This window comes from Leucopleurus acutus (genome assembly GCF_964270905.1).
Source record: "Leucopleurus acutus genome assembly, chromosome: 7".
NCBI classification, from domain to species: Eukaryota; Metazoa; Chordata; class Mammalia; order Artiodactyla; family Delphinidae; genus Leucopleurus; species Leucopleurus acutus.
In genome coordinates, this window is record NC_139150.1 from 108,143,692 (window position 1) to 108,169,123 (window position 25,432).

At 53.6% G+C, this 25,432-nt stretch overlaps 1 protein-coding gene across 1 annotated transcript; it reads right to left on the reverse strand.

Moving 5' to 3' along the window:
* Positions 1-3,428: 3,428 nt before the first annotated feature.
* Positions 3,429-18,533, reverse strand: FAM167A (family with sequence similarity 167 member A; the record flags this gene model as incomplete). The annotated part of the gene is made up of 2 exons (XM_082843567.1): positions 3,429-3,692; positions 18,165-18,533. 2 exons carry the CDS (start codon positions 18,531-18,533, stop codon positions 3,429-3,431), a joined length of 633 nt encoding a protein of 210 aa, XP_082699693.1.
* Between the last annotated feature and the right edge of the window lie 6,899 nt (positions 18,534-25,432).

Here is a 25,432-nt window from a genome sequence, read left to right on the forward strand (position 1 = left end):
CACACCAGAACCTCTGAGTGGAGCCCAGGAATTTCCTGGGAATGTGCATTTGCAGCAGGTGCCCCAGGTGATCCTCACGCAGCCTTCATTTTGAGCACTGCCACTTAAGATGTTCAAAAAGTTTGACACGAGTTCTCCACACAGGACGGTAATGCTAAGCCCCGTACTTGGATGATAGAACTGCGATTTGAAATACACGTCCTGTGGGTCCGCTACCCAGCAGGGCTCTGAGTTGGACCCATATATTCTGAATCCAATCAGAGTCACCTTTGGAAGTGGCTAATGTAAGAGAGGCTCTGGCCTTGGTCAAATTCAGGAATAATGAATGCCTGCATCTCTCAGTTTCACCTCTTGAGCTCACACAGCCCGCACCGGGAGGCTCCTGACGGCGACACGACCAAGCAGCCCTCCTTGGGGGAAGGTACCATAAAGGAAGGAGAGTGATTCAGGTGACTGTTCCTCCCTCCAGGCCTCCCTCCCTCCCTCCCTCCTCCCACTTCTCTCTCTTTCAATTTAGTGCTCGGCCCTGTGTGTGCTGTAACAGGAACAAGATAAAAGGAAGCACATTTCTCCTCTTTATAAATATATTCTTTTGAAATATTTTAATTTCACTTTTTCTAACAGCAATATAGAAACAAACAATCATAAAAAATAAAATTATAAATTGTCCATCGATTACATAATAGCACTTGGTATTGCTACAGGGAGGAGGCCTGAGGCTGGGTCAGGTCATCTCAAGCTTGCCCGGGCTCCCCAGGCCTGTGATCACTGCTGAGCCCACGAAGGCGTCAGACATCACCCTGCGAGGCAGTGTCATGGAGACTTCGAGTTTTACACCCAGGGGTCCTTGAGGGATGGCAGGGAGACGGGTAGATAATGAGTAAAACTGCAACAGTATCGTATACGCGTGGTAAAGCTGGAAGGCTGCCCTGGGGAGCTGGGCACGCAGGTTAGGCTGCGACTGACTCAGGCGTTTCTTGACCCACAGGAGGCAGGGACTTCACAAAGCCGAACTGACTTGGTTAGTTGCCTGTGTTCACCATGGAAATAAGGACGCTAACAGACACTGGACAGTGAGTAAGAAAACACACCTGTCTTTTCCCCGCACTTCTCTTCCTGACTTCTCCTCCCCCCTTATCCCAAAATAAAATTCCCTTGGCATGAACTAAGCACAAAAGCTGAGACATCTAACCTATTCCAAAAAGTGCACCTATTGCAAAACCTATTCCATCAAGTGTTCTTGATCTCAAAAAATCATTAGGTCAACTGAGCAACTAAATTGCCCAGTTGACTCCAACTCAACTGGGTTGATGAAATTCAGGTAAACCACTCAGCTGTGGCCGGACCCAGCTTTTTTAGTTACTGTAATGACTGGTTCCTAGAAAGAAAACTAATCAGTTTGGCCCTCTTTTCAGTTGTGGAACGCGCTTGCCTGTGTGAGTTCAAGTGTGTGTATGTGCACGTCTCTGAAGAGTGAGCGTGTGTGCAGGCTGGCCGGCCACCTCAAGGGCTCTTCTGGAGGACGGCTGGCGGGCACGCCTCTGTAGGACTTGGCAGCGCTCAGACAGAACCCCTGAGGAGAGGCATCAACTAACTAGAGAAAACCTCCCTCCTTCCTGCCTGGGGAGGAGCCGGCCTGAGGAGGCCTAGCCTTCCACTGAGGGCTTCCTCATGGACAAATGCTCTGCGCCTCAGACTTCTGCCACTGCTCAGAGCCGAAGGAAAAACAGATCTTGGCTACGTGGTAATACCGTCTTTGAAGGAAGTGTAAACCCTCCGGCTCTTGGAAGCCACAAGAAAACACCAAATTATTTTCTAACTAGGGACTGGTCATCCACAAACTCCCACTCCTGGCCCACAAGAGAAAAGCAACCGCTCCCCAGTGTGGGTCATGGTGTGTGTGTGTGAGCCTGCCTGGGCCCCACTGAAATTCTACAGGAAGACGAAGCATGAAAGACAGAGCAACAGGACGCCTCACATCTACAATGGAACCCAGACGCAGTAGGAATGGTAACTCGGCGGGGGGGGGGGGGGGGGGGGGGGGGGGGGGAGGCGGTGACGGCGCTGAGTGAGTGGAGAGTGGCAGTTGGCAGTCCATGGGTTTGGCAAAGCACTAGTACCATCTTTGGAGTTCAAGTTCATGGATACGTGATCTGTGTAGCGTAATTAACAATGATTATTATTAACACATCAATATTCTACAGCCGCGGAGCCCGAGGGAGACCACTCCCCTCCGCTGGCCTCACTCCCTTATGAAGCAGAGGGCTCGGCTAGATGGGTCAAAGGTCAGCCCACCCCCCCACCCCCCCGCACGGGGCGTTCTACTGGGGTAACTTCCTAACTTGCTGAGGTCTCAGTCCTTACCTTGCCGATCCTCCCACTTGTCTTGAGGGAGAATCTTCTAAAATCAAACCCTGAACCTCTGTACTTGACCTACCCACTGGCTTCGCCATTTGGACAAAAATCAAACAGTTATTGACAAGTTAGCCACAGGTTAGTAACAGTCTGATTGAATTAAAATTAGTTGTTTAAGTCAGGCACAGAATCTCAGCGGAGGCTCAGGGCGAGCTTCTGGGGAGGGCACGAAGGTGACGGAGGTGACACCGTCGGAATACACCAGGAGGCCTCTGCTGCCCCCCCCCCTCCCCGGGGAAATCCACTCCTAGGTGCTCCCCAGGGTTGTAGCGTGGCAGCAAAGGGGCTCTTTGGAGGTTGGGACTGGTGTACGTGGCCAGAACGGGCAGCAGAGGGCGGGTGTGCCTGCTCCCCCCCAGCTACACTGGTGGGACCACACACACTGGAAACAGTGTACCCCGCACCTGTAGGGCCGAGGTCGGAGACCTCATCCGGGGCACTGGCTGTGGCTCTGGCGCCTGCTTCCCCAAGCTCCACGTGTTACTCCTTTTGGTCTTCCTTTGCTGGTGGGTCCCTGTCGAGGCTGCTGAGTCACCCACTTAGGGTGAATTTGAGCCAGTACTTAGAGGACAGCAACAGTGACATGGGCGCGGCTGACATCTAATAACCCCCCCGGGGGTCGGTGCACCTGGGGAAGCCTTCTGCAAGAATCACAGCTTTGGTCCCCCTTTGGGTTCCCAGGTCATAGCACCAGTGATTCCGGAAACAGGAATGTGGGTCACTAAGGGGAGGATGAGACGTGTGCCCTGGGGACCCAGGTCTCACTGAACAGCGGATGCGGCAGCCCTTCTGCAGGACTCTTTGGGTATTAAACCAGGGCCAGGCATGGGGACACTGAGCTCCACAGCTGGACCCTGCGAGCACGTGTCACAGGTCCTGGGGACGCCCTGCCTCCGGGGAGACCCGCTTGGGTAGCTGGGCCTCAGCTTCCTTCCCACGCCCCGCCCCCCGCCGCCCCCCACCGTCCACCTCCCAAACCCTCATTCCGGCTCCACCGCCCCGTTTAGGGCTTCTCAGCACAGAGAAAACCTGCGGGAGTTGATGTTCATCTTGGTGACCCCAATGAGCTTGAGTGGCGCGGAGAGACTGAAGGAGGAGGCGAGCGGGGCGTCGCAGAAGAGGTCGGACAGCTCGTCCCGCTCCTCCAGCTCGTAGGTGGCGTCGTTGAGCATCCGCCGGTGGAGGTCGCAGGTCTGCTCGATCTTCAGCTTGTGGATGTCACTGCGCAGGCGCATGAGCTGCCGGGCCAGCTGCTGGTCCTGAAGCCGCATCTCCGTCTGCAGGGGAAGACGGGGGAGGCGTCAGCGCCGAGCTGGGCCGGGGAGAGGGGTGGGGGGTCGGTGCTTCAGCTCCATAGTCCCGGACGGGCCCAGGCCCGTTAACAGGAGACCTAATGAAGGGCTTGCATCACCATTTGGGGTCCACCTAGAGAGAGTAGCCCGTTCCCAGCTCAGGGAGGTGAAAAGACACAGAGAGTGGGGTGACAAATAAGGATGTGCTTGCCAAACAGTCCTTTGTGCTAAGCTAGATACTGTGTCAAAATCCTTCTGGAAGACATGCGTGTCAGTCCTGGCTTAAAGGTATTTCCAGCTGTCTCTCTGTTTACAGATATATATATATAAATGGAGTAAGGGTATAAAGAATTGCACGGGAATGATAAACACCAAATTCAGGCGTCATTTCTGTAGCGCAGTGGTTATCACGTTTGTCCAGATTCAGGAGCACGGTTGCCTTTGGGCAGGAAGCAGGGACTGAAATTGGGGAAGGTATTCAGGGGCTTCAACTCTATTGATGATGTTTTGTATCTTATGTTGGGTGGTGGGTATGCCGTCACATTGTTTTTTAAACATTTAAGAATGTCTGCATTCTTAAGAATGTCTGTCTTAAATGCATTTTAAACATTTAAGAATTCGGCCTTGGAACCAAGTGCATTTCAGGGTAGAAAAATTAGCAACTTCACCAGTAAGCATTTCGTTGCTCTGTTTTCTCGCTTCCATGTTTTGATGTACTTGTACAGATCTCTTTTATACAGAGTTTATAGGTGAGAAAAACCAAAATAGAAAGTCTTGCCTGGGGATCAGCAAAATGTTTAACGGCAAAACGGGGTTAAAATTCTTAGCGTCCTGCTCATTAGTTTACTTCTCAATCCTTGGGCATCACAACCCAAATGTATTGCCAATCAGAAATTGTATTGATCTAGAATAGTGCCAAATCAACGCTGGCGGGCTCACCAGAGGGCAGCTGGTCATTCATTCACTTATTTGGAGCCTCCAGCCATGCCTAGAACTGGGCTAGGTGCTGCCTAAGCCCTTCTGAAGGAGATGGGGGTCCAATTTGTCTGAAAGTCAGTGCCGGCTCACACCACTGCTTTATTTAATATGGTCTTCTGTGAGTCTGCCTTGAACCACTTCTCTTTGGGGTATCCTGTAATTTGAAGATGGTTCTCTTTGAAAGCTAGGAACCCTATGGCTCAGATCTGAACCAAGGCATTGGCCTCAGGGATTGCATCTTCAATCTGAAAAGATCCTTTTAAGTTGGAGAATTTCAGTTTTGAGCAGGTGTCTGGAAGTACCTGTGAGATGTGGTCAGCAGGGAGGCCTGGTGGGGGGAAGGGGCCATTTTTCTATGGCCAGTAGGTCTGGTCCAAGGTCAGAGAACAATTTAGTGTTGAAAACCCATCAGAGTCAGCTGAAAGGTGGTGGGGGGGGGGTTGATAGTAAGGCATCTGTCTGTCCTTGGGCTGGACAAAGGCCACCTCGGTGGAGACACCTCACACGCCCATTGAGCTTGGAGGCGTTTGCCTCTGCATGAGGGGAAGGAAACGGCTTCCTGTGGGGAAGGTGATGCATGTCCCTCCACTTGTTGGAGCCCAACACCAGAAGAGGCTGATCATTCTGTTTCCTCACTAAGCTTGGTCCTGAGGGCCCACCACAGCGTGAGCAGCCCACCCTAGGACTGGCTTGCAAGACGTATTTCGTTATGAATGTAAATCCACGTTGCACCTGATGCTCAAAGACACAGTGTTTGTTCCAGGGCTACAAGGAAAAGCAGCAGCGTTAGCCCCCTTCCCACCTACTCTGTGGGCCACACAGGAATTTTCCAAGGGGGACTCCACACTTAAACCCTAAACTGAGTCCCCGCTTAAGAGGTAACTCCACTGTAGTCAAGCCAAATCCATATAGAAATGAGTTTTCTCAGCCCCCGAAGAAACCTAAGCAAAAAGTACAGGGCTAAGAGGCTTTTTTCCCCCAGGATTTTTTCAATTGTGTTAAAGTACACAGAGCATAAAATTTTACCCTCTTAACCATTTTGAAGCGTACAGTTTAGTGGCATTAAGTCCTTTTACATTGCTGTGCAGCTGTCACCACCAACCATCTGCAGAACTCTTTTCATCTTGCAAAATTGGAGCTCTGTCTCCATTAAATAATAACTCCCCATTTTCCCTCCCCCCAGCCCCTGGCAATCACTATTCTGCTTTCTGTCTCTGTGAATTTGACTATCCAATTACCTTGTGTAAGTGGAATCAGTACAGTATTTACCGTTTTGTGACTGCCATATTTCTCTCAGCATAATGGCCTCAAGGTTCATCCACGTCGTAGCACATGTTGGAATTTCCTTTCTAAGCCTGAATTATATTCCACAGAACGTATACATCGCCTTTGGCTTATCCTTTCATCCATGGATGGATGTCTGGTCTGCTTCCACCTCTTGGCTCTCGTGAATGCTGCTGCTATGAGCACAGGTGCACAGTACGTGTTCAAGTCCCTGCTTTCACTTCTTTTGGAAGTACACCCAGAAGTGGAATTGCTGGATCCTATGCTAATACTATGTTGAATTTTTTGAGGACCCGCCATACTGTTCTCTGCACCATTTTACTGCAGCCAGTAAATATGTTTATTCCAGCCAGTCCAGAGGCAGGAGTCGGCCCCTCTTTTAATTCTCCAGGAAATCACTAGTGATCCATGGGACTCGGATAAAGAGACATCACAGCAAACCACCTACACACTTAGATTCTTCTGTCCTGAGTTTCCCGACCGCCACCCTCCCTGATGCTCCCTTTCTAGCCCCTCCCCACTCTCAGAGCCTCCCCACCCCTCACACCTCCTTATCCCTTCAAGCAAAACCCAAGAAATCTCCCTCTTCCTCTTGCAGAGCAGCCTGATGACCACCTTTAGTTACTTCTTCCCTCCCTTGGGGTTTCACCTTCCACCTTAGAAACAACCAGCCTCTCCTAAGAGCCATTCTTATCTGACTCAGAGAATCAAACGTGTTGGCTAGAGCCCAGCTATTGCAACAGGGCTACGGGTCAGCTGCCACCCCCGTGGTGTGTGTATTTTCTCACCCCGTGGCAACACACCCTTTCACCAAATACTATACCGCAATTAGAGGATTGCTGGAGTTACAGGCAGCGCCTCTGAGAATCCTACAAGTAACTTTACCCTGCAGAGGCAACAGGCCACCCTGGGAGGGGGGATTGAAGTCGGCATATCCCACAGCTGAGCCTTTGCCAGGGAGAGCATTAAACTCGTGTTGCTAGTTGAGTCACCAGGGCCAGCGTCTAAGTCTTTTTAATAAAGGCTCAAAACTTTATTGGGCCCTGCCCAATTTCAACATTCTGCACCTAGGCCTGGAGAGAAAGGACCTACATGGTGAAATTCTCACTTTTCTTTGGCCAATGTTGTTGTTTATATGGTGCATTACTTATGATCTATTTGCTTCTTACAGCTCTTGGAATGGACAGTATCCAGGCAGACAGGAAAACAAAAATCCCAAGGTGATCAAGGGCATTTTGTTCAATCCCGATTTCTGAGGCTGGAATCTAAGCTATCCCAGCCCAACAGCCACAATGAGCCTCTGATCGATGCTGAAGAGAGACTGGGTATAAAATCCAGGCCGTGTTCTCGGAACATGCTCCCTTCTCTATGAGACTTCATCTTGAACCATGGAAAGAGTTTGCATAACCTGTCTCATGACTTAGCTCAACTAAACGTCCAGTTATTGTTTTAATCAGCATTGTGTAGAAATAGAAGCCTGGATAAAACATGATTTGTTATTTGATCTTGGGTTTGGCCCCTGAGAAAGAGCCAGAGACATGCTGTGAGGAAAGACCGTGAGGGTTGTCACTGAGGTGTGCTGCTGGATGACAACCTCAGATGCTGGGAAAAATTAATTTTTTTTTCAAATACCTCCTAGAAACCAAACTGGGCTTGTGAATTGATTTCCAGGGTATGCTGTTGACTCCGGCAGAGGCTGGAACATGTTTTTCGGCCTCCGCTTGCTCTGCAGCCCCAATCTTGGCGCTGGGGCAGGTACAGGCTGAATCTGGGTTCTCCTGATGCCCCTGGAGCCATTGTCTGCCGGGAGGGAAAGTCGGAGCAGAGCCCCAGAGCCAGGACAGAGAGCAGGGGGTGCTTCAGGCCCCAGCAGGGACTCTCCGTCGCCAATGGCAAGAGTCAAGCTCTACATACTATATGATAAAGTCTTCGGTTTGCAAACTTGGAAGGTCCTAGGCCAAGCTGCCGCCTGCACAGGTGAGGCTGACCTTTGGGAAGGACAGGGTGGTGCCTTCTGAAGGCCCCCAGGTCTGCCCCCAGAGGCTCTGGGTTCTAGTCTGCTTTGGTCTGAATCTTTGTGTCCCCCTCAAATTCATATGTTGAAACCCTAAAGCCCAATGTGTTGGTATTAGGAGGTGGGCCTTTGGGAGGTGATGCGGCCATGCGGGTAGAGCCCTCACGATAGGATTACTATTCTTATAAAGAGACCCCAGGGGGCTTCCCTGGTGGCGCAGTGGTTGAGAGTCCGCCTGCCGATGCAGGGGACACGGGTTCGTGCCCCGGTCCGGGAAGATCCCACATGCCACAGAGCGGCTGGGCCCGTGAGCCACGGCCACTGAGCCTGCACGTCCGGAGCCTGTGCTCCACAACGGGAGAGGCTGCAACAGTGAGAGGCCCGCGTACCGCATAAAATAATAATAATAATAATAATAAAGAGACCCCCAGAGAGTCCCCTCGTCCCTTTCCATCATGTGAGGACACAGCGAGAAGTCTTTAACTCGGAAGATGACCCTCCCCTGACCATGCTGGGACCCTGACCCCAGACTTCTAGCCTCCAGAACTGTGATAATTGAATGTCAGTCGTTTATCAGCCACCCCGTTGGAGGTGGTTTGCTGCAGCGGCCTGAATGGATGAAGACAGTCCCAGTCCAGCCTATAAGGAGATGAGTGGCCCGGGGCAGGAGATGCGACCCCTTTGTGGAAAGAGGATGCTCGTCACCTCCCCCCACCTCATAAGGTTGCATCCTGGACATGAGGGAGCCCTAGAAGCCGTGCACCCAAGAAAGGAATTTGTGAGAGGGGAGAGACGGGAAAGACAGGCCCAGATGCGCACACCCACATTCACTTGTCAGCCTGCACCTCAGCATCCTTTCACGCCTCCCTGCCCCCCTCCCACTCTCTGCACTCAGCCCTGCAGTCAAGAGGCTAGCAGCCAGGTTTCTCCCCTTCTTCAAACCTTTCAAAGGTACAACCGGCCCTCCTGGCTCCCTTGCTCTCTCCAGCCTTGAACTCCCATTCTGAGCCCCTGGCGCCTTGTGGCAGCCACGCTGGGTCTGTGTCCCCTCCCCCAGAACCACTCCTTCCCACGCCATCATCCACGTGCCCAGCTCAGCCCTTGCCCCCCAACCCTGCAGGCTGGGTGACACCCCAACTATAGGTACCTCTTACGGCAACACCTACACACAGCATTGCCTGTCTCCCCACCAGACAGTAAAACACGCAGGAGAGATCAGGCCTGGTGCTCAAAAGGCATGGCTGAGGTGGAAACACAAGTTGGAATAAAGTAATATATTTTTTAAGTTAAAAAAAAAAAAAAGGCATTGATCGAATGAATGAATGAATGAATTCAATTCTCCTAGAGCCAGGTATTGATTTTACACAGGTGGGACAATCCTAGGACACCATCCCTGACTCCCACCCAGGCTGCCCTCCAGGCCTGGGGAGAGGCCTCGAGTAGAATGAACAGAGCATCGCTTGTGGGTCCAAAGTCCTTCACCACCACTCACTGGAGGTGCCCCTCTGGGCAAGTTGCTCAAGCTGCCTGAGCCTCAATTTCCTCATCTGTGAAATGGGTGCAATAATAATGCCTGCCTGTTCTGAGAATTAAATAAATAAAACATATATAAGACCCTTGGTCCAGGACACGGGGGTTCCACAAATATTAGTTCCACTTTATCCATTCTTCATAGAGCTAAGCCGTCAGTTATTTTTTCTTATTTCCCATACGACATTCTTATCTCTCCTACTAGGTTTAGGAGTTCTGGAGGACAGTGTGATTCCCCCTTGTTCCCCAACTGCCTGGAGCAGAACTAGTCACCAACCCATGCTTCCCACACACTTTGGGGGTGATTACTCACACCTGACACCTGTGTCGCCCCTCCCATTGTTATCAATACCAAGTACGGCCGGCTGGGCTGATAGGGCAGTACTGGCATCTCGTCACCAAGTGGTCTGTCCAGAGTCACAGAGCCAGTACCACCGAAGCACCTCAGCATTTGCCGTGGAGGCATCTCCCAGGCAGGGGTGTCCTCAGCTTGGACACGATGGGTTCAGGCCCGCAGGGTGGGCCGGGGACTTCCCCAACTTCCCTGCCACTGCCCTGGACAGCAAGTGGGGGCCTTGCTGGGCAACGGCTAGCCCCGGGATGGTGACCCCCTGTGCCAGGCTGCTGGAGTGGGGCCCACAACACAGCTATTCCCCCTGAGCCCCAAGCAAGACTGCAGGGAGGGCTGGCCCCCCCCCGCCTCTCCTGCTAGGGTGTCTCTAGGCGAGAGAGTAGACAGAGACGAGACACCCCCCCCCCCCCCCGCACTTCCTGCTCTGCCATGAGCTCCTTGGGTTGCCTTCTGAACTTCCACCTGCAGGGAGTGCCCACCAGCACAGGCAGGAGTAGCGCTTCATTAAGGGATTGCGTGGAGATCAGCTCTAGCCAGGGCCATTGTCAAATGTGATGGAACAGGGCTGAGGTGCCTGGCATCCTTAGGGAGCCCCCAGAAGACCCCTGGAGCACCTGTGTGGGGACTTCTAGACTTTTCTTGGGTTCTGGGCTCCCCGGCTTGGAAACGGATGGGCTGGGAGTTTCACGTCTGACACCAAGTGAGCCCAGGAACCAGCCAGGAACCCTCACTGCCCAAGAGTCAGGAAGCGAGCCCTGTGGAACTAGGTCTCCTATGAGTGATTAAGGTGCCCCTGCACCTGCAGTTTCTATATATAGATTCCCACCTGTGCCTTCCAAAGGAAGTGAAGCAAATCTGTTCTCTGCAAGTGTGAGCAAGGCCATTAGCTCTCCCAAGTCATTTCACGCTCCGTTACCCTGGAACCTGCCTCCTTAGAGGGAATAATGGTTTGGGCTTCACCCCGGGAGGGGCCTCACAGCAGCCTCAGTGCTGGGCTGGACTCAGAGCCCATCTCAGGAGGGTGTCTGCTGTGCCCGTGGGGCGTCCGTGACCTGGCTCCCCTTCACATGCCAGAGTTAGGGGGTGAGCCCGAGCACACCCTGGGTGCTCAGGAAAACGCAGGGACTGCTGAGCGCCATGCAGTGTGTCCAGCACCGACGTGGGGCCGCCGGCCGGAGCGTGGGAGAGGCTAGAGAGGGCAGGGGGAGCCCCCGAGCAGCAGCTGCTAGTGGACACTCGCAGGACCTCTCCACCCATCTCCCTCTCTGTCTGAAAAATGAAGGCTCACCACCCCTTGGGTTCCTTCCTGCTCGAGCACCGATGGCTCCGTCCATAGTTGTAACCAGCACTGCGCAAAGCAGTTGCTCTGGCAGGAGGAGGCTTTGTCCTCCTCAGTCCCTGTGTCGGGGCAGGGGTGGGGTGGGGGTGGTGCCCGCCCTGGGGGGAGCCACGTGGGAGGTAGAGAAGCCAGGGCCGCCTGCCACCCGGGCCCCTCCCTGGCTCCTGGGCACCTTGGGGCCTGGCCTGGCCCTGCCAGCGGTCAGGAGCGGTGCCCCCCGAGTGCCAGACCCTCAAGGGCTGGGAGGGGTCCGTGGTTGTACCCAATGCACTGGGAGCCTGATCCAGCAGTTACTACACACTAGCCTGGAGGGTAGTTACCACAGCTGGGAGGGTGCCCCTCCGAGGAGCTGGGTTTTAATTATCACAGGACAATGGGAATGGGAATAAGGAGAAGGCTAATGTCAAGCCTTGGAGACGTGGATCTGGTTGCTAAGGAAGTTAGGGATGTGTACTTCCTTTGGTTAATTTCAAAGTCCACCGTACCTGGCCCTCGGTGACTGCCCAACATGGGCCTCACACCCCAAAGCATTTGGGGACTACATTTACTGTTCCTCTAGCATAGCTCTTGTCTCACGGTGTCACTGTTTACATGTTTGTCTCATCCACAAAGGCGGGCCCCATAAAGACAAGGGCCCTGTCCCCACCGGCACCAGCACCTAAGCCCAGGCATTTGGTCAACACAGCTCGTACTGAATGAACAAGTTGGATCGAAGGACGCCCGCCTGCCTCTTACAGCCCCAGGACCACCTCGCGCTGTTCTTCTGGTAAGTGCGGCCATCAGGCCTCTAGCCCTGCCCTCTCCCATCCTCTTCTCTGCATTGCAAGGTGGCCAAGAGATGGAAAGCAGGCAGGATCTCCTGATTTGGAGCCACCTTCATCCCACTGGTCAACAGCTCCCACCTAATGCCAAGTGGGGGATGTCTAGCAATGGCAGATCCCACTTTTTATCTTTTTCTAGGAGATCCGATGCCTTATTTAACCTGGAAGCTATGAGGGGAGGCATGTGTGCCAATTACACTGGCAAGAAGAGGACCTTAGTTCTTTCCCGTCTTTTGTCTTTTACTTTTATAATCTTCTTTTCTCCCTAATCATATATATTTCTATTTTAGAAATTTCAGAAACTACAGAAAAGTCCAAAGGATAATATCAGCTCCCAGAAATAAAGGTCACTGATGTTTTGGAGTATTTCCTTTGTAGGCCCCTTTGTTTAGCAATTCCCTAGTAACTGCTAAAGGACGGTATCTGGCCAGATTAACGAGATAGGCTTCCCCCGGCAGGAGTGGATGGGTGGAAAGCCCCTGCTATGCAGAGGAGACCTAGCCTCGGGCAAAGTGACACCTGGGCTAGAAACTCTTGTGCATCAAACCCCAGCTCAGCCAGCAGCCCCCTGGGTAGCTCTGAGCAAGGTATTATCCTCATTATGGACTGGGCATGGCTGCCCCCATCCCTGCCATAGGGTTGTTATGAGGCGTTGCTAATAACTCTCTGTGACCCCTTACACATGTCCCGTTCTAAAATCAAGGCCTGATTTTTCTTTTTTTTTTCCAGCCGCGCCACGATCTTAGATCCCCGACCAGGGATTGAACTTGCGCCCCCTGCATTGGAGGGTAGGAGTCTTAACCACTGGACTACCAGGGAAGTCCCCCCATTCTGAAATCAGCAGAGTTTCAAATGCAGGCTTTTTGACAACTCGTGGGCCCACTGACTTGAACATCTGATGTGAGCACCTGTACCCAGTACGAAGGAAAGAGATCTGGGTCCAGAGCCGGGAGATGCAGGTCTGTGTCTTGGCTCAGCCACACCCTTACATGTGACCTTGGGCAAGTCACTTAACGTCTCTGACTCTCAGGCTCATCATCTTTCTGAGTCTCAGTTTTCTCATCTGTAAAACGGGAATAGCAAATACCTCCAAGCCGTCCCACTCAGATACTGTATGTAAACGTGCCTTGAGGACCATAAAATGCTCCCCCAGATGGGCGGGGTTAACGTGGCTATCACCTTCACGCCTCTCACCTCCATCCCCATCAGAAGATGCTCAGTGAGCTCGAACTGTCATTCGGCCGCTATCATTCAGCAGCAGTGGATAACACTGGCCTCAGAGGGCTGTGCCTGGACACACCAGTCACGTGCTTGTCAAGCAGGCAGCACAGGCAAGAGAGGGTTAACCTGGAGAGGACAGCTGGGTCCAGGGCTACGGGCCTCCTGCCATGGCAGGCCTTAGAATAATTAAAACTTGTCAGATTTCCTTTCCCTTTTTCTAACAACCATAAACACCTTTTTGGCGGGGGGGCTCTGTCTGTGGGGATCAAACACCTGCATGAGGCTAAAAGAAAAATACCTGTTGACGCCAGGGATTCTCGCCACAAAGACAACACCTTAGGAAGCTGGAATGTTTTGTTTTGGTTTTAATTTTGGCACCGCACAGGCCAAGTAGACGATTTCTCCCTTTTCTTTATCCTTCATGTTGGCAAGGGGAGCGTTTTAGCAGGACTAAAGAGAGAGGCAGAAGGGAGTGTCCCTCTTTCTCTTGGGCTGCAAGCTCTGGGGCCAAACGCAATCAGAGGTTTGTGACGTGTTCTGAATTTCAGGCTCAGCTAGAGGGCTGAGACCCACAGCTTCAGGGCCACATCCTTTCGAGCTCACCCCTTCCTGAAGCATTGCCCCAGCCCCACTCCAGGCCACCTGGACCTAGTGAGGCCACCCTGAAGGTGGAAAGCTGGAGGCTGTGGCCTCAGGCAGCGGAGCAGCCTGGATCAAGCAGAGCTGCAGAGGGCCACTTCGCTAGGCTCTGAGTCGGTCTCCCCAGTAAACGATGCTGGGTCTCAGCCTGGGGAGTCAGGTGGCCCGAAGCTGCCGGGCACAGAGGCAGCAGCCCTGCCTGCCGTGGCCGGATGGTGACACCTTTCCTGAATACACAGGGAGCTGAAGGCCAAGCCTTCCGAGGAGCAGTGCCAACAGGGCTTAAGGATTCCCACCCTCCTTGTACCCCCAACATGTTACTCTGAAGGAAAACCCTCTACGTGCAGGTCCCTGGGGGTGTCAGGAGCGACTGCACTTTCCCTGCAGTGAAAGCTGAGAGGAAGGGTGGACCCTGAGGAAGCTGCTAGGACCCTCTCTGGCCTGGGAAATAAGCCAAGATTCAGGCAGTCGCTCTCTGCCTTTGAGCTAACCTCCTAGGAGATAGGGTTGGACCGCCCATCCTTCCAGACCCGACATCGCCTGCCTCTAGGAGGGTCAGCGTTGTCAACAAGAACCTCGCTGGTTTCATCAACTGCTCCGGTATAAGCTCTTGATGGTCAGAGACCCGTTCAGGGCACAAACCCACGACTGACCCCGAACTCCCAGCCAGCTGAGTATGGCATCGTGTGGGGCAAACAGCTACACAGCTGACTGAATTACAGATTTTTCATGTTTCCTTGGCCACACCAAGAGAAAAGACAAATTTGCACACGGGTCTGATAAATTGGTAGAGAGAGCCTGCCCCGGTATAGAGAAAACTTGACTCTGGGCTTAAAATAAAACAAAGGTTATTTGAAACCACTTTTGAAATCACTATTTTTAAAAAACAGGTTAATTTTTAATGACACCTTCAATGAGTTAACAGATGATGAATTAGGGAAAACAATGATGTGAAGTTTAATGTTTCGACTGAGAGTCAAAACAGGAGCGTGGGCGTGTTGATCAAATGTTCAACTCTGTTTTCAAGGCAGTCAAAGGATTTTATAGGTCGCCTTTGTTACTGTTTAATCTCAGAAGCGGGCAGAACTGCACATTTCAGTTGGCCTGCCTGCTGGGCTGCATTTGGGCTGCTCTGACCTCAGACTTAAAGTCTTCTGAACTAATTCAGCTCTTGGACCATTCGGTGTGGGACGACGTGGCTTCATCCCCGGAGCCCACTGGCTGAGCCCAAGCCCAGAGGACAGTTACAGCAGGGACAGGGTTTAGGGCACAGGCTTGGGGACCCTTGGGGGTTCCCTCTGAGGACCCTTCTTGGTTCTCTGACCCCAGTCTTGCCTGCCTTTCAGTCCTTGATTCTCAAAGTGTGGTCCGTGGACCAGCAGTACAGCAAGCACTACCTTGGCGCTTGTTGGAAATTTGGAATCATGGACCCCATCCCAGACCTGTAAGATCAGAATCTTCATTTTAACAAGATCAGAATCTTCCCATTAGAGTTGGAGAGTCTTTGCTCTGAGAGTTTCTCTACCTGCAGCTGGAGGAGGCCTGCCCGATGGGGCCCTGTGGGAGGGACACCTCTCACCCCCTGCCTTTCTCCCCAAAGCTGTACTCTCACTGGTGAAGGCTGAGTTCACCAGTTATTAGTCATATAATTCTAGGCAGGTCGTCTGACTCTACGAGCCTCAGTTTACTCATCTGTATAATGGAGACATAACAGCAATTACACAGGTCTGCTGTAGGAACAAAAGAGACCACAGCGTGAGGGCTGGACTCTCAATTTTGTTTCTCCCTCTGCCTCACCTATCGACTGCCAACATCTTTGTGAAGTCATGGCACAAAATCAACTGCCTTTGGAAGACACTATGTAGTACAGTGGCTAAGAAGAGCCTGGGCGAGGCAACCAGACAGGCCACTGGTCAAATTTCTACCCTCTCACTTATTGCTACATTCCCCTCTGAGCCTCAGTTTCCTCTTCTGTAAAATGGGGCAACAGGAAGGTGATGTGACACTCAGAAGAGCTAAGTCATGCATGTGAAACACCTGGCACATGGTAGTCACTCAATTGGTAACAAATCTTGATATTATTATTATTATTATGCTTATTACCCACCTTTGGCAGCACAGAGAAGTGGCATGGAAAGGGGGAAAAACGCAAATATGAAGCATTGTTAATGCCAATGTTCACTGTACTTATTTACAATAGCCTTAGGCAGCCACGTTAGTCCTGACGATTAACGCTCCTCTCACTGCCTGTGGAGTATGACTCCATACGTCACCCCTGGGTGCCCTTGGCCTGGTCCACCTTCCTCCCCTCAGCCAGTGCACTCCGGCCGGGGCACTTCGCGCTGCTTGGCTTGCAATGGGCTTGGCAAGAAAAATGAGCACGGCCTGTAAGTCTATGGCAGTGGTTCTCAACCCAGGCTGCACTTTGAGAATAGCTTGAAAAACTACTGACGCCCGGGGCCCACCCCCAGATGTTGGTCTGACTGGTCTGGGGTGTGGTCTAGGAGTTGGGGGTTTCAAGGCTTCCCAGGTAAGTGTAACATACAGCCAGGGTTGAGGGGCGGCTCTCCTCCGGCGGACGTGGGGGACAACTTGAGAGAATGCCCTACTGGTTCACATCCAGGAAATTCCTTCTCTGATTTCCACCCCCGACGGGGACCCGTGTGGGATGCTAACCTACTTAGAAAGTAAAAGCCTGCACTCCCAGAAGCCATCAAACCTCAAATGAACCCAATGCCAGCTAACTGAATCCTTGATTGATGGGACTGTTTTTTTGTTCCTCTTTATGAAAACAAATCAAAGCAGTGCAGCCTCAAGGATTTAAAGAGCAGCTTCGTGTCCATCCGTCCTCGCCTCTTACATGCCCCGAGAGCACCCAGTGGCGATGGGGAGTCTGGAGACGCAGCGCGAATCCCCAGCGGCCGCGTCTTCTCTGCAAGCAACTAACACTCCAGTTACCAGGACAGACGTAGTGGAGACGTGTTTTGAGAAGCAGTCTCAACATCAAAGGTTAAAACCGAAAAAGATGTCTGATCAGATACTTGGGTCCCTGAGCCCTCCTGGCCCCAGTTCTTTACCTTAACTCACAAGGAATTCCAGGCCCCAAAGGGGATTTATTTTTCAGGATTCTGCCCAGCAAACCAGGCAGGCCTCTGCCTACCCTGTGGGACCAGGAGTAACTGGAGGCTCTGGAAGGCGGTTGGCCCTTGGTTGCTGGCTCACCTGTGGCCAGAGTGGCCCGACTGGGCAGCTGTGACCTGGGCCGCAGGTGACGGGCTGGGTGGGGCAGGAGTTGAAAGCACACGATTAGCATCACACCCGGCTCTGCTGAGACACCACCATGCCCAGGACCAGTGATTCTCCCCCGGGCGAGGGGCGCACAGCTCTGCACGCCAACCCCCTTCTCATGTGCTGAGCGACGCCCCTGATGGGAGCCTGCCGTGCCCGTGGGCAGAAAAAAGGTCGAGCTGCTGGCCCCGGCTCCCAACGCACGCCCAATGCTCACACTTATTCCACCTGGGCGCCCTCCCAGCTGTAACGTCTGGGCAGTTTCCTACTCAGCCCCCGAGCCTCAGCCCAAAGCCCTCACCCCCGCCAGGCCTGATCAGCCACGCTGCCCCTGGGCAGCTCCCTGTACACCCGTCAGTGTGGGCAGAGCGCTGCTGGGCCGAGCCCGAGCTACTTACAGCAGCGCCCGCGCTGCCCTGTGCTTGCCTCACGCGGCCCCGCTGCCCAGAGCAGCGCCGTGGGGCGGGGGGGGGGCTGCTGAACAAAGGGCCACAGGAGCGGCCAGCAGCTTGAGCAGGTGGCAGGGTGACAGGGACTCAGAGAGGAAGAGGGGCAGTCACAGTCCAGGAAGGAGTGTATGGGACTCTGATGCCAGGAGTGGCGCTGGGGACACCTTCAAAACACAGGCTCAGGGGGACTGCCCTGGCAGTCCAGTGGTTAAGACTCCACACTTCCAATGCAGCGAGTGAGGCTTCCATCCCTGGTCGGGGTACTAAGATCCCACATGCTGCAAGGCGTGGCCAACAAACTAAAAATAAAAAACACGGGCTCAGGGTCTCCACAAGGACCTGTGGTTGGGGGCTGATGGGCACATGGACCACATATACCCACACAGTAATGAGGCCCAGCCTTGACTAAACAGGAAAATGTACCGTTGGGAGGGGCAGAGATGGGGGAGAGACAGAGAGACAGAGGGGTGGAGACAGAGACAGAGACAGAGAGAGAATGGCATCTTTTCTGGGGCTTCCTGGAGGGACAGCCACTTACTCACCAGTTCCTTCCTGAGCCAGGCTATAGCTTCATCGATGCTCTCGAAGCCCTCCAGCCTGCCAGCGCATGGGGCCCCATCATCCTGGCTGGCCATCCCATGAGGTTGAGGATGCCGCCTGGGCGCTCCTGGGGGGCCTGAGGGCCCCTCTTCCACACAAGCCCGCTGCCCGGCCACCGGCCTCGGGAAGGGCCACATCTGCTCCTCCAGCCTGGCCTGCCATTCCAGGTAGGAGGGCCTGCGGGTCTCCAGCCTCAGTTTCTCTGTGAGGGCCTTCAGGCTCCGGAGGTGGTCATCGGGAGGCGGGGCTGCGCCTGCCGGCCCTTCTTCCCCACTGGCTGCGTCTTCTCCTCGGATCTGGGGCACAGACATTCTAGAACCTGCCTGGGCAGCCAGACATGGGAGGCGGTGGAGGGCACCGTGGGAGTCTTGGTGGGTGGCAAGGTCGGGTCCTGCTCTGGAAGGGTCTCACCCAGCTGGGACCGAGGGTCTCGAGGGCATCGCTAGGATGGGCGCAGCTCCCGGAGTCCAGAGGGAGGACGGCGAAGCTGCAGGGTCCACCGGAGCAGCTGCAGACAATCTGGGTTTAAGATGCCGTGGGCGCCATGCTTTGCAAGATGCAGGAACAGACAAGCGTTAGCAGGAATCTTTGGAGGCAGCTTTGCCAAGAAGATCTATCAGTGCTGGAGGTGAAGGCAGATTGAAGACCGGAGGGGATGCGGGACAGAGCCCTCTCCTCACAGGGAAGGGCAGGCGGTGAGAAGCTGCTGGCTGGTGTGAGGCCTGCAGGAAGGATTGGAACGATGTCAGTGCTGACCCCTCCCCTTGATGCGGCCTCAGAAGGCGACACTGAGGCTCAGAGAGGCTCAGACACGGGGCTGCTGACTGCTAGTTCAGGACTGGAAGACAGGCTACTTCAACGCCCTAAGTCCAAAAAAGTTCATCATAAAAGCGTTGACTTTGTACAGTGTCTCACCATGTATGAAATGTTTCCACCTCTATTATCTCACTTACTCCTCACTGCAGGTCTGTAATTACTTCTTTTTGTCCCCGTTTTACGCAGAGGAGCCTGAGTCTCAGAGGTTAAATGACTCACCCAAGAGCTCTCGCTGATTAGCAAGGACAGAGCCGGTCTCAGGCCTCTCTAAGCGCAGGCTGTCTGGTGGGGCGGAGGGCGTCCCCATGCAGACGCAGGTGAGCCTTGGGTCCAGGCACCCCCTGACCCCGCCCCGCCCCATCCACCACAACCCCGTCCTAGGCTCCAGCCCTTTGGGGCAAGTCCTCCTGCACACTCTCAGCTTCCTTCCCCAAGAACAGCACCTTATCTCTCAGCTCGTCAGAGGAGGAAGAAAGTAAACCTGCAGCAGCTGAGGGAGATTGTTAAATGGAGCGAGGCTGTGACTCACCTTCTAGAAAGACGGTTCTCACATTCACCTAAAAGGCCCACACAGCAGCCCCTCCCCTGCTGGGGCTGCAGTCTTCTGATCCGCTTTGGCCTTCCCACCCCCAGGGAGGAGGTATGAGCCAGGCCCTTGCCCCATGATTTGGAGTCACAAGGCAGAGGAGTAGCTCTGAGCCAGAATTAGGCCCCGGGCTCCCAGCCTCCATATCCCACGGTGTCTGGCAGGTGGAGATGGGCCATCAGAGTAGGAGCCATTTGACTTGGGCCAAGGAGAGGAGCCCTTGGCTTTCAGGGTGAGCTTTAAAAATCTGTGCTGAGGGCGTGCCGCCGTGAAAAAGACTGAATCGGTCTGGAACAATGTCCAAGATAAAGCGTACATGAAACAAAATATATATTCGCAGCCTGGAGAGGATGCCGCCCTTGGTGTGGAAAAGGCGGGGAAGGAAGAGATTTTTATTGACTTGTGTGTGCCTGAGGAGAAAAGCTGAAACTAAGAGTTGTGATTGCTTGTCTGGGGTGACGGGGACCAAGCATGGGGCGATGGTGGGCAGGCTGGGCCACCAGGGAGACTGTGGGCTCCTCTCTCACTGAGGCTTGGAGCTCCTCAAGAAGAGCTGAGCTTGCTGTCTTTCCAGATGGTTCCTGCAACCCCTTCCTGCAGTGGCATCTGACCAGAGGGATGCTCTGAGCCTGGGCCCGGGAATGAGAAGAAATCTTCCACCCCAACCACCGGCAGGGAAACCTAGCTCTTGCCTCCAGCCACACACATGAGAATCCCCTGAGGAACCTCCACAAACACAAGTCCCATGGCCATCCCAGGGGTCCTGATTCAGTAAGTCCGTGGCTGGACTTAGGCATCAGCATATTTTAAAGCTCCCCAAGTGACCTGAGATGACCAGGGTTGAGAACCGCTGGTCTTGAGACAGAAACACTAGACTTGGGATCAGATGGTCTGGCCGTAGGTGCTGCCAGGCTAGCTGAGCCTCAGTTTCCTCACCTGTAAAATGGGGGTGATAATACCAACCTCCTAGGTTTGGGGGAGTGGCACAACTAAGGTTTGTGTGTACCCTCTGCAGGCTTAGCTTGCCCTGCAAATCGGGTATTCTCATGGGGGTCTTCTGTGCAGCCTCACCGTCACACAGGCTTCTTAAGAATCTCTCCAAATCTAAAGACCTATTAGCCGCAGTCTGGGGCCCCTCCCAGGCGCCGTCTGCCTCTTTGCTGAGGTGCCAGAGTCTGTTTGGAGTGTGCCGGGGTGGTGTTAACCTACAGGGCGTGCTCCACTGACCAGGAGCGCTGGTTATTTCCAGCGAAGCTTTTTGGAGAGGATCTAGTTGCAGATGAGCCCTGAGATTTGTGAGCAGAAGCAGCTGCCGGGACGTCTGTCTCCCTCCCCCTTTCCGCCACCTGCACCCTGCCTGCAGAGGGAGGACCTGTTAGGAAGGGTCTTCCTTCCGCGCCGCGGGGTAGGGGGCGGTGTGGAGGGGACAGTTACGACTGCCTTCTTGTAGCTGCCTCCTGGGCAGGGGGTGGGGGGTGGGGGAGCTTATTTTAATTAGTGGTTTCTAAATCAGTTCAGAGAAAACAGGCACAAAGGCGTCAGGATGGCTTGGAAACACTGGCGGGAACGCCAGTGTGCTGAGAATCAGCGGTGCTGACCCTTGATCAGCTGAGCTTTAGCGAGTGTGCACGTCCTCTCTCTCCAGCCTCAGAGCTGCCCTGAGAAGCAGGAGGGGTCACCCCATTTTGAGAATGGCAAAATCGAGGCTGGGAAGGTTGAGGGACTCAGGTCAGCCTTTTTCTACTCCAGAGGGCATAGGCCTTGGGGTCAGTCCCCCAGGGTCCCAGTTCTGTGATCTTGGTCATGTGGCTTCATGACCACTCTCTGCTTCTGTGTCTTCTCCTGACAAGTGGGAAGAACAAGGACCAGCTATGTAATTTGCTGGGGTTGGTGCAAAATGCAATCAGGGCGCCTCATTAAAAAGTACTAACTAAAAAGATTTTCCGGCTTCCCTGGTGGCGCAGTAGTTAAGAATCTACTTGCCAGTGCAGGGGACACGGGTTCGAGCCCTGGTCCGGGAAGATCCCACATGCCGCGGAGCAACTAAGCCTGTGCGCCACAACTACTGAGCTGTGTGCCACAACTACTGAGCCCGCGAGCCACAACTACTGAAGCTCGTGCGCCTAGAGCCCGTGCTCCGCAACAAGAGAAGCCACTGCAATGAGAAGCCCGCGCACCGCAAAGAAGAGCAGCCCCCGCTCGCCGCAACTAGAGAAAGCCCGCGCGCAGCAACAAAGACCCAATGCAGCCACAAATTAATTAATTAATTTAAAAAAAAAAAAAGATTTTCAAGGGCCCTGTGGGCTGCCCAGGTCCCTGGCTCACGAAGCCACAGCCCCAGGGTAATAACATCAACCTCACAGGTCATTTTGAATATTACATAAGGTGACAAATATCGAGTCCTTAACAGTGCCTGGTCTACAGTAAGCCCTAGACAAAGTGACACTCACTGGGGACGTGGCAAAGGCAGAGAGCCCGAGGAGGGAAGCCACAGGAGGCTGCCAGACCTGGGGCCTGAGGCATCTGGAAAAACAGGGCCAGATGGTAATCTGACCAGGCCCAGGCATGCCCCTCCAGGCAGGCCACCGGGCTGCAGGGGAACACGAAATTCCTGAAGCAGAAGACAACTCCCGGGGGCACGTCAGCCTTCCTGCAGCAGCAACGTGCCAGCGCTCGGGACCCACGCAGCACACAAGGACGGCTGTTCAAACACGCTCCTGGCTCGCTCTGGGCGCACGGTTGCTGCCATGAAGATTGCCGTGCCAGCCGTGAGCTAATTCCCCCTGCTGCTGGGGGAGCCAGGTGGGCGCAGCCCAGTCATTCGGCCAACACCCCATCTCATCATGACCTAGTCTGTCCACTTGGACAACTTCCAAACCCACTTCCTAGATGGGCTCTGCGGGCAGGGAAGGATGCGCTGACCCATTCTCTCACTCTCTGTCTCTCCGGCCCTCTCTCAAGGGACACTCCCTCCCTCCCTCCCTCTTGCCCTACGTTTTCCTAAGAAACTCTGAAGCCACTCTCTCCCTGTGTGGATCCCCAGGCTCGGGCCTGCTCCTTCCACTACGGGGTTCTCATTTCTTCTCCATGATACGCAATCCTTCCAACACTGAGTACCAGGCCCTGTCACGGCCCCCGTGACTTTGCACAAGCTGTCCCCTCGGCCTAGAATGCCCTTCCCTCCCTTCTCTGCCTCAGTTCTCAGGGATTTTCCCCTTCAAGTTTTTCTTGACTTGCCCAAGCTGTGTGTGCCCCCGGGGATACAACGAGACCACATCGGGCAAACAATTATGTCATCCCAACATTAGCTGACGCTTACTCAGAGCAGGTCATTCCAGGCATTGTTCTAAGAGCTAATGTGCACGGACACATTTAATCCTCACAATACCCCCACGAGGCAATATTATTCTTGTCTCCGTGACCCAGATGAGCAGACTGAGGCACAGAGAGGTTGAGTAGCTTGCCCGGGGTCACAGAACTAAGTGAGAAGGTGGGATTCGGAACCCTGCAGTCCGGCTCCAGGCTGGCTCATAACGCTGGGCTCAGCGGCCCTCTCGGGCCACAGCATTTCTACCAGGAACTTTCTGCATGGTCTCCTCTGTCGGACTCTGAGCTTCAGGAGGGCAAGGACCAGGCTCTGCACCCTGGAACCCCCAGCCCTTAGGGCCAAGCTGCTCTCTTTAAATGTTCGTGAATGAACAAGCAAAGAGCACGGACGCCTCTCTCCCCGCATCTGGATGGGCTCAGAGAAGCAGAGGGGATCTGGGCTCCCCCACCTGTCCTCACGAGACCTGCCCTGACCTCGGGCGCCTGGATACAGGCTGTCAGGCCCAGCATCGTGAGGTGAGGGGACTTCTGCCCAGTGTCCCCTCTGTCCCCTGGAGAGAGCATTTCTGTTTCCTGGAAGGAAGTCACAGCTCTCGCCTCAGGGTGGCCACATGACTCAAACTGGCCCGTCAGAGCCCCCCTGGGTGGCTGTGTCAGAACCACCCAGAAGCCGGCCGTGGCCCCGCTGCTCACCACAGGGAGAGGGTCTGCCTAGCAAGCGAAGCCAAGCAGATGAGGTAGCTTGAGGCCCTCAAGTGGGCCCTGTGGGAAGCAGTTCCACCTGACCTTGATTATAGAGCCTTGATATATCCTCCTACTTTGAAGTGGGTTCCTGACACTTGGAACGAACATAAGCGTGTGTTGGACAAAGGACATAAAATGACTCAGTGGATGTTGACAGTTGAGCATGAGGCTTGAGCTTGGCCAATCAGTTGCTCAGGTCCAGGATTCTGAGTCTGGGGCATGTGAGGCCAGCATGGAGGGACGCTGAATCTTGGAGGAAGATGTTAAATGCAGGGGATGTGGCGTCATCTTAGCCAAACCATCCTTACTGAAGGACTGTGGGAGGGTAATGTTGTAATATAATAAGAAATATGTATTTGGTCTCCATCCCTGGTTCCTGACACAGAGCTCTTAAAACTCTTGTAATTTTCTACATGATGAAAGCAATAAGAGTATTTTTTGTTAGAGTATCTCAGTTTTGTTCCCACTTCTTGAAACAGCTCCAGGGCATTCAGGTGCAAAGAGGGTCATCTGTTATTAATAAGAAGCCGCCTTCTACTACACCTGAGTTTATGTTAATGAGGTGACTGTTGGAAACCACTCAGGATGGGGGCTGGTTGCCAGGGGAACCAACCCGAGATGAGAGGGTTGGAACTTTCAGCCCCATCCCTGACCTCTGGGGAGGAGAGAGGGGCTGGAGGTTGACCCAATCACCACCCACCAATGATTTAATCAATCATGACTATGCAATGAGGCCTCCATAAAACCCCAACCGAAGGGGTTCTGAGAGCTCCCAGGTTGGTGAGCACGCCGAGGTACTGGGGGGATGGCACGCCTGGAGGGGGCATGGGAGCTCTGCACCCCTCCCCCTATGGACCTCTTCACTTGGATGGTAAATACAAGTACTAAATTCTTCCCTGAGTTTTGTGAGCTATTTAAGCAGATGACTGAATCTGAGGAAGGGGTTGTGGGCAATTCCTGGTTTACAGCCAGTTGGTCAGAAGTTCAGGTGACAACCTGGGACTTGCAATTGGTGTGTGAAGTGGGGGACAGTCTTGTGGGACTGAGCCCTTAACTTGTGGGGTCTGATGCTACCCTTAGGTGGATAGTGTCAAAATTGAGTTAAATCGTAGAACACCCAGTTGGTGTCTGCAGAGAACTGGAGGGTTGTTTGGGGTGGGAAACTCACACATCTGGTGTCAGAAGTGTTCCGGGAGGGGGTGTTTGTGTGAATAAAAACCTAGTGCCCCGATGAGTGGGTCTCAGACAGATCACTATGGGCCCTCTCGCCTCTCGGTTTTCTGAGCTGCCCCGATTCTGCCTGTTTTCTCTCTTGGGTCTCTACCTCCTGCCAGTTCTGTGTACACCTTACAATAACACTGCTTTCTGTTGCTCATAACCAAGAGCGCTGACTGAAATGAGGGGGAGGCAAAGCATATGACTGACAGCTAAGCAGTGTCATAAAACAACCTGAATACCAAGAGAGGCTCCCTCCCCCCATTTCCACGTGTCCCTTAGAGGGTGCCACCTCCAGCTGAGAACCAGAGAGCGGATGACCATTGTGGACTCAAAGAAGCTTTTACCAAGAGTCCATCCGCATTCATAGTTGATATGTTTCTTGTCTTTTTTAAAAAAAAGAAAATTTATTTATTTATTTTTGGCTGAATTGGGTCTTAATTGCAGCATGTGTGATTTTCGTTGCGGCGCGTGGGCTTCTCTCTAGTTGTGGCATGGGGGTTTTCTCTCCCTAGTTGTGGC